The 9,678-nt window shown below is 35.2% G+C and overlaps 1 protein-coding gene across 3 annotated transcripts; it reads right to left on the bottom strand.

Moving 5' to 3' along the window:
• Nucleotides 1–661: 661 nt before the first annotated feature.
• LOC143588847 (putative E3 ubiquitin-protein ligase RHB1A) lies at nt 662–3,511 on the bottom strand. Of its 3 annotated transcripts, none has more exons than XM_077069757.1 (5): nt 3,430–3,511; nt 1,798–1,949; nt 1,339–1,714; nt 1,149–1,258; nt 662–860 (listed from the first exon to the last, which is right to left on the bottom strand). In XM_077069757.1, exons 2-5 carry the CDS (start codon nt 1,855–1,857, stop codon nt 828–830), a joined length of 579 nt encoding a protein of 192 aa, XP_076925872.1. In that variant the 5' UTR covers nt 1,858–1,949; nt 3,430–3,511; the 3' UTR covers nt 662–827. The 3 variants fall into 3 exon arrangements, with proteins under 3 accessions (XP_076925872.1, XP_076925871.1, XP_076925870.1); XM_077069756.1 differs by having other exon boundaries at nt 1,798–2,038; nt 3,430–3,479; XM_077069755.1 differs by lacking the exon at nt 3,430–3,511 and having other exon boundaries at nt 1,798–2,766.
• Between the last annotated feature and the right edge of the window lie 6,167 nt (nt 3,512–9,678).

The following is a 9,678-nucleotide window of genomic DNA, read 5'->3' as shown; positions in this document are numbered from 1 at the left end:
TACCCCTAAAACAAAAACTCATCATTTGCTGACTGGGCGCAACATGACACAAAACGCCTCACTTTGTAGCCCCCCCCCCCCCCCAAACTATACGTAGCCTTACAAACAGTTGAAACAATTAAACCAATCAAAATGTCAATGGCAAAGCAAGTCGGACATATATGAGATCCAAATGGCCAAACTCACGAGTAAGTTCTCATAACGATTCATTCCCATTTGAAAAATGAAACCCGCGGTTTAGACTTGCATCATTTACATATATTTTTTCGTTTTTAAAATGTATAGTCTAGGTATACGTATTATAATCAAGAACCGTCTCATCATTATAAAAATTTTAATGCCAAACAATGTCTAGAAAAAAAACCGTCAAACCATCAAAAGTTCAAACCAAGCCGTGAAGTATCCCTACTTCGCATCTCCTGTATATTTTCACATATATAAAACCAAAAAAAAAAAAACTTGCAAGTTACAATCCTGCTAATGAATCAAGTCATCAAGTTTCTATAAAATAATGTAAAGAGACTAAACTCAATAAAAATAAAAAAAAAATAAAAAAGGGACCATTTTTAACCATTCACAACTTCATATTGAACCAATGTTGACTTTGAACCAGTAAGCCAATGATCCTGAAGGACCCACACTATATGATTCTCAAGCTTCAAATTCTATTTGCAGTATTACTTGTTTCATGTTTTTTAGTTTGTATTTCAATTTTGATATGTAAAAAACACTCTGCATTAAAAAATTTAAAAAACAAAAATAAGATCTAACTATACTTGATATTAGTGATAGACTGATAGCAGCCATTTCATTCGATAGTTCTGCAGCTAGTTATCGATCGGGAAGCTGACTTCCATTACCTGCCCACAGTATATAACCCAAAATCAGTAAAATAGTAAAAATAATACAAAAATATTCTTTAAACTGTTACAGATAGAAAGACTAATCTTATTTGGTCTTTGCAGAGAAGGGTATTATTATTATTATTATTATTATTATTATTATTATTATTCTAGATATGTGTCACATAGTCAAACAATATTCTTAAACTATTAAAGTTCAAAGTTGAAAATTTCATACCAAGAAGCATTACTTTGAAAACTTCACATTTTTCATATAGAATTGTTCAAACTGAAATTTAAACCAACCTGATCACACACAGGGCAAGTTTCACTTCTTTCCATCCATTCAAGAATGCACGACAAATGAAAATGATGATCGCATTTGGTTGTTATTTTCGGATTATCTTCATCATATTCTGCAGAATAAGAAATACTTAGTAGATTCAACAATTAAAAACGAATCAAAAAGACTAAAAGAGCTTAACTAATCACTAACCTTCAAGACACGTAGGACACTCCTCCGGAGCAACGAAAGGCGTGTTTGACTTTTTTATTTCATCATCAAATTCTTCTGTTGTAACAGATTCAACTGCTTCTTTAGCTACATTTTCACCACCGTCACTAACTTTTGTTTCTAGAACGGGATCAGAATCATTTGTTTGCACAGGTGGATGATTCTTATTGGCTGAGTCTTCTCGGTTGTTCAGTGGAGCTTGAGGATTTGCATCATTCGGTATTGGTGCTGGTGGGTGCCTATAGGTGTCGGGTATAGACGTATCTAGATTTGTATCGACTAACAATCCTGTTGGAATAACTGCAGCAGCACTGCTCCGGGCTGGTAACAGCTGGCGCTCCGCAGAAGCTACTGGATACTGCATAATCAAGAATTTGAAATTTTAATTGTTAAAACTAAGAAACTATTACTGAGTCAAAAGCAAAAAAAAAGTTCACTAACATGATGCAGTCTGGATGCTTCATTCCATTCGACTCGGTTTGAAGAACAGCAGCAGCCCATATTTTACTGATTTGTGTATTCTATTCAACTGAAGCTATTAAAAATAATCTCATTTGTTTCTCTTAGGCTATTTCATGTCATACTCATTCCATCTGATCATTCAAAACAAATTTGATATTCAGATCATGATGCTAACAAATTTGATCAGTAATCCATCTGTAAACAAACGAATGCTAAAAAACTGAACAAAAACACATGTATCATCGTTCAGATCACATCATTAATTGAATATCCTAAATTCCTAATCATCATACAGTATCTGATTACTCTTATCAGCAGGAAAATTTGAAGATGAAGATGAAGATTCAATACAATGACGCTTCAAAATCAACATTCAATTCAATCTAACACCTATGACCAATCAATAGCATATATTTTACTCAAATTCACAAAGCACGATGAGGTCAACACCAATACACACCGATTCGATGCAAAACCGTAAATCCTTCACAACTGCATATGACATGAGCACAAACAATAACCAAAACCTAAATTCAGACTCTAGAACAACCTCACTGTTGCAATCAAATTAAACTACTACCGCAACTTCATAATCATACTTGATTCTCTCTTAATAACACATCACCTATCCATAGCATATACTTTACTCAAATTCACAAAGCACAGATATTATAATCTGTAGATATCAACATCAATACACACCGACTCAATGCAAAACCGTAAATCCTTCACAATTGCACATCATGTGAATACAAACAATAACCAAAACCTAAATCCAGACTTTACAACAACCTCACTGCTGCAATCAAATTAAACTACTGCAACTTCATAATCATACTTAATAACAAACACATCACGGAAACATTACGAAACAAATCGACATTAATCAAAACCTAATTCCAGACTCTAGAACAACAAATTAAGCTACCGCCGTGTACAAGAAACCGAAAAAAACGATCTGAAACCGAAAAAACCGAACTGAAACAAAAACCTATGGTTTGGTTTTATGTTTTCTGTAGAAACCAAACTAGCGGTTCGGTTTTCGTTTCGAATGTAATAAAAACCGAAAAAAACGAGCCGAACCAAACCGAATTTCTAGATTTTTCTTTTTTTCATTTTAAGTAATTTATAAGAATTTAATAAACATGTAACTCAGATACTTTTGGCCAATTGTATAATAGTCTATCAGTTAACAATTAACAAAATTATTTATACCTAAATTCATTATTTCCAGCCTAAAATTTTCAAGCTCAATGGCAAAAACCGAAAAAACCGAAAGCAAACAGTTTCAAAAATTAAAAAACCGAAGTTTAGGTTTTAGCCTTAGAACCGCAGCGCAGCACGCGCACCCCTAGGCGTACCGCTACCTCAAAATCACGCAAAACATAACAAATCAAATCGAATTTAATCAAAACCTAAACCTAAATCTACAACAGCTTCACTGTTACAATCAAATTAAGCTACGGCTACCGGAATACCTGAAAATCAGACCTAATATCTATAAATAACACATCACGAGAACCATACATATCAATTTAGCTTCGTAAACTAAAGGATTAGATTAATAAACACATAGTTAAATAGTTAGTATGTATATGTGTGTATGTATACCTTCAATGGAGTCGTGTACGTTCAGTTCAACCGAATGATGTGTATTGAGTTCCGTGTGATCGAAGGATTTCAAAGGAATAATAATACTAATAATATTATTATTATTATTATTATTATTATTATAATAAGGCTCGTCATATATATTATAGTGGATACCTGGACGCTTGACTTATGAGGTGATGACGCGTGTCAATTATGTTGAATATTTGAAAAATCAAAGGCTAAGTTGGGTGACTGACTTTTAACAACCTCAATGCCCACGCCACGCGCTTAAGTAGGACACTCCCTTATCTTTTGTCAATTTTTGTTCGGTTAAGGCTCGGGATCTTATGATCTGAGGTTTGAAATCTGAGTTAAACGGTGTCTCGCTTTTTTATAACGATGAGTTTCTTTTTTGTGGTGTTGGTCTGAAGCGTCTGGAAATCTCGCTCGGGTATTTAAGAGTAGTTCTTGACGATGTTTAGAAAATATCAAGGGTGGCTTCAACGTCAATACCAGTTATAGGAAAAATCATTATGACATAAACATTCTTTATAGATGTAAAACGACTGATATGATATGGTAAGTGGTGTATATCTGGTAAAATAAATCATAAATCAATTTTGATGATTTCTTTTAACATGGTTGAATTTTCTAGTTACGTGATAATGTGAGGAAAAAAACAAATTTAGGAGCCAAAACTAAAAATTTTATTAAACTACAGGGATAAAGAAGATATAATTAATCTTATTTTATGAATAGATTTAAAAATTTATTTATATAAAGTTTATAATTCTTGGTTAATTGCTTTTTTCAATATTGTTTTCTTAAAACAACCTAAAAAATGTGCTTAATGATATCAATTTTTTATTCGTGTGGGTGGTATGATAAGGGGCGAAGGATAGTTGGGATCAGGGGTGGCCCCAATCCCCTCCGTCTTTTTGCATAGTAGTGTAAATTACCCGTTTTCGTCCGACATTTTTATATGTAGTGTAAATTTACCCGTTTTCAACCGAAATTTTGATCCCAGCCCCCTCCGTTTACGGTTTTTTAATACGTATATTCGTCTGGTCCCATCGACATCTTCATCCTAGATTCGCCACTGGATATGATGTTTTGTTTTTTTACGACTTTTGCATATGGATCATTAGTGTATTCGCATTACTATTTACTTTCAACGTTTGAGATTGGTAAAGATTATTAATAACACAATGGTTACAATGTAAAAAAAGTTTAAGCATGCGGATCATCTTTGCATTAATATTATAAATTTGATTTTTAAAGGTTTTTAAGAGATTAATATTATTAATGCACATTAAATCAAAATATTGTGTATCATGACATCAAATAAAAAAAAAGGTTTTGAGTATTAAAACCATAGCATGCCTAAAACTAATAGTTTATTTGGATGTAAAAGCTGAGAAAGTCAAGTGACATTAGCATTAGGGTGTTCGGGGTCAAGGCCATTCCAAATCGGGTACATTGGTATCGATTTGGTTTAAGCCCCTATCATTCCGGGTTCTTTCTTACTGATTAAAGTATTTTCTTTTTTATTTATTATTTATTTATTCTTTAAGTTTTGTTTATAATATCATTTTCTATACACGCTTAATAAATTTTCACAACTTTACGTACACTTTCTACTATTGGCTGCTTCATTGGCATGACAATGTTTCATTAGTTGATAATTCTTCATCCACCCCTATACCCTAGGCCATTTGTAATGGAGTATTACATATGCATTATATGAGTGGATAAAACTTTTACACCATCCACGGAGCATTATGGGGCTTTACAAGCCCGGCTTTTGGGTGAGTATAATCAGGCGGCTGCTTTGGGCCACCAATTGTGAAAGGCCTCCAAAAAAAAATAATTTATTTTATATACACATATTAATTAGTTAAGGATTTGAGAACCATTAATATGTTCTGTCTAATTTGTTTATTGTTGAAGAGTTGAATACTTGAAGGTACACTTTTTTCCTTAAATTTATCTCACTATTATTCTATTAACCTTTTTTACAAGCCCTTTTCTTGCATATTTTTCTTTTGCTAAACTGTGATATGTAATACTAAGTTTTTAGAAAGGCCTCAATATAAATTCTAGCTTGAGGCCTCCAATTACGTTAAGACGGCCCTGGGGCTTTATAAAGGGCATGGACATTATTGCATACTATTTATTAGAAGCTGATATTTTTTGTTAAAACTTAGGGTGCATCGAAGCAACTAGACTAAAAATTCTAGTTTATTACTTTTCAGGATTGTCTTTAAGATTTCAGATACCCAATACAATTCAATTTAATTAATTGCAATTACAAACCTTTGAACAATATTTGTTTGGATAGCTATAAAATGAAGATATAGATTTATTTTATAGAATGCTCGAATCTTAAAAAAATAAGATATGGGTATCCTTCAAATAGTGTTTTAGTCTATTCATTTTTCTTTCTCCCTTGCAGATGATATAGAGAAGCCTTATGCCATTTCAAGCTTGTGAACAGACTAAAACGATTCCAATGGTTGCATCCTGGAAAACGATTTCACGAGCGAAAGTTGTTTTCAGATAACTGTGTTAAATGTAGGGGTGAGCAAGATAAGGGTCGGACCCTTGAAACCCGGTTACCCGATTCTTAAAACCCTTAATTAGACCTGAATAAATAATATGGGTCGGGTAAAGGGTATTTAAATTTCACCTTAAAGGGTAAAAGGGTTTCAAGGGTCCGACCCTTTTTCAAACCCTTGACCCGTTTACTAGATAGATATACATCAGATTCACGATTAATATGAAATTTATGAGAGGTTTGTATTTCATATATGATTCGTTAGAAATTCCCAACTACTAAGAAAAATAAAAATAAAGGGTCATACTACTGAATGAAAACATATATATGGAAATTGCTGAATTGTTCTCTACAAGTAATTTGTGAATGTGTTGCATAAGTTCAAATGAGTGATAAACTTTCGAAGTTAGACTTTACTATGTTATTAAATGAAAGTATAATTGTTCTATGATTTATATATTAAAGTCATTTATGAGATATGTAACTAGTAAATGCAGAAAATGGAGATGTGAATACTGCCTTAAAGGGTAAAAGGTAGGATCCGTGAAACCCTTATTTATACCCGACCCTTTTATTGGTTAGAGGGTAGGATCTCGGGTCCACGTTTCTTTCTAAAAGGGTAAAGGGTTCGGGTAGGGTATTAGGTAAACGGGTAGAGTCTTACCCTTTGAACAGTCCTAGTTAAATGTGGACATACACCAACTCTAAGTATCTAATGTTTCTAGTCTGTTATTTTTTAAAGATAAAATATAGTGAAGACTTTTTATCTTTGGTTTTTGGTTATATGCATGTGTTTCATTATGTAAATCCATTAATTTAACTAGTCATAAGTTCATAACAACACATTTTATTTTCATTAAGTAGTTAGCTTATCTTGTGATTATAGTAACTAGTAAAAAGTTAAAAGTTATTACTCTTCATCAACGTTAAAGTATTTTGGAAATTATGAAAAAAATGTAAGTAGAAAATAGTTTTGACATATTATAAAAACCTTGACCCAAGGAGGCAAGGAGTGGGTGCCTTCCAATCGTATAATTTGTCCTCTCCTTTAGCTTTTGTCCATCAAGTACTATAACTTCTATTAGAACTCCATACAAAACTATTGGAATACCTATTCTTTTTGCAATAAGAACTTAAGAAGGAAACATGCCAGCATGGTGAATGTGGTATGTTCATTGGAATGGATTTTTGTGGCGACATCGTGAGCGAAAATGACGTTTTTTTATCATTCCGATTCTTTCGATTTCTCGAATTGACTCTCATAAAATTTTATTCTGATCGTGATGAAAATCCTGACCGTCCAGGATTCTAGGTCCCCAGTTTTGAAGCTCACCCTTCCTAATGGACCGTGTAACGGAATTGTTATGCTAGTTAACTACTATTTTATTAATAGTCAAATAACGTTTTCACGATCAATTATATCCATGTATTTAACTTTTTAGGTTATTCCTTATTCTAATCAGTTTTAATGCAACTGAATATAATGTTTTGTCAGTCAATTACTACAATTGTATGTCTATCTCTCCTTGTTTGATTTGATGTTACTAGTTTTGATACACATGTGTATAATGTTTTGGGCCTTTTGGCAACCATTAAAAGTTACGCTCGCACACCTCGTGGCGCAATAAAGGCTGAGCAGGCGGATGCGTGTAGAACCCCAGCTGGGGAAAACGAATAAAAATTCCAGCTTCAACATTGAGACTACATGCTGCGTAAAGAACGAGATCCCGAACCAGGTGCGTATCGGCTCGATGGCACTCCCATCCCAACATGGAAGGGAGCTCATTTACACAGTGCATGTAAATCAATTCCAATTTGTAAAGAAAAGGCCAAGAGCCACTTCTAATGGAAATGATTCTCTTTAAGAACATCGAAGCTGATGATTTTACATTCATACTTTTCTGAACACTAATATGCCGGTTTTCACCGCATAATTACGTGAAGTCATTGCATGGGAAGGCGGTCCTACCCGCACGAACCCAATAACGTGACAAACCTTCACGCAGGTCAGTTTGGGAAAAAGTTCAGCACCCAAAAATGAAAGTGCCGGTCTATCCGCATGAATCATTAAAGGAAACTGAATAATAACCTATCAACAACCGCGCGTCGAACGGTTAAACTATGCAACACTGGTGACGGCGTTCACGTTACGTGAAGTCGTTGCGTGGGAAGGCGGTCCTACCCGCACGAACCCAATAACTTGACAAACCTTCACGCAGGTCAGTTGAAGGGGGAAAGTTCAATTATCCTATTAAATGAAAGTGCCAGTCTATCCGCATGAATCATGAAATGAAACCGAACACTAACCTATCGACAACCGCGCGTCGAACGGTTCAAAACAAAATTCTTAAAAAGGATAAGGAAAACCTACACGCAGGTCAGATAAGGGTAAAGTTTTGCCATCCTACTAAGTGCAAGTGACGGTTCTACCCGCACAATCACGAAAGAGGAAGCAAAACTTCACACCTATTATCAACCACGTTCAAAGGTTAACTTATCCTCAAAAGGATGAGGAAAACCTACACGCAGGTCAGATAAGGGTAAAGTTTTGCCATCCTACTAAGTGCAAGTGACGGTTTTACCCGCACAATCACGAAAGAGGAAGCAAAAACTTTAATCCATTATCAACCACGTTCAAAGGTTAACTTATCTTAATGCCTTAGAAATTTCGAAAAGGAAAACCTACACGCAGGTCAGATAAGGGTAAAGTTTTGCCATCCTACTAAGTGCAAGTGACGGTTCTACCCGCACAATCACGAAAGAGGAAGCGAAAACTTTAATCCATTATCAACCACGTTCAAAGGTTAACTTATCTTAATGCCTTAGAAATTTCGAAAAGTAAAACCTACACGCAGGTCAGAAATGGGTAAAGTTTTGCCATCCTGCTAAGTGCAAGTGACGGTTCTACCCGCACAATCACGAAAGAGGAAGCGAAAACTTTAATCCATTATCAACCACGTTCAAAGGTTCTTATTCTAAACACTTGGAAAATTGCTAATTTAAACTAAGTATGCAAGTCATAAGTTTATGAAGCAAGGAACCCAAAGAAGGAAATAACAATCTTATACGCAAAAAGATTAATATTTCAAGAATATATTACAAGAATGGCCGGGTAACTACCCGCCTAAAAGAATAAAACTATACAAGTCTTAGCAATGGGAAGGGATCTTCAGGATCAAGCTTCAGGGCCGCTTCCACTTGGACCCGCTCCGTCAGAAGAACGGGGTGGTTCGAGGAACGCTTTGAGGACAGCTAACCCATCATCAGCAGCAGCTACTTCGTCCACCTTCTCCACCACTGGATGCGGGAAGGCGGCGTATTGGTTCAATGCTTGGTCATAAATGGCTTCGGTATCCACATCGAACAAAGGGAAGTTGGAAGGCGGGACGCCTTTCTCAACAAACCCTAGACCAAGCAGGAAGCCGGCCTTTTCCCCATCCTCATGAGAAGCGTTGAGGGCTGCGGTCATAGCATCATCGTAAGAGGTCTCCGAAAAGACCCGACGCACAACCTACAAAAAACACAAGTATTAGAACCTTTTCTTACAAAAGAAAAGCGTGAAGATAAAACTAAACATACCTGAGGCAACGCTTCTCGAAGTAGCCATTGGAGGGCAGCTTGAGCTTCGTTATGGGCGCGTTCGGCTTCGCTCTTGTTAAGGTTGGCAAGTAAAACTTCCTTTGCGGCAGCCTCTTCGACGCCCTTAAGCT

Source organism: Bidens hawaiensis, unplaced genomic scaffold (assembly GCF_021521415.1).
Source record: "Bidens hawaiensis isolate Kalapana, Puna unplaced genomic scaffold, B.hawaiensis_p1.1 tig00036809_1, whole genome shotgun sequence".
In the NCBI taxonomy this organism is placed as follows: Eukaryota; Viridiplantae; Streptophyta; class Magnoliopsida; order Asterales; family Asteraceae; genus Bidens; species Bidens hawaiensis.
The sequence above is the reverse complement of the archived record's forward strand: the minus strand, read 5'-3'. Positions and strand labels throughout refer to the sequence as shown.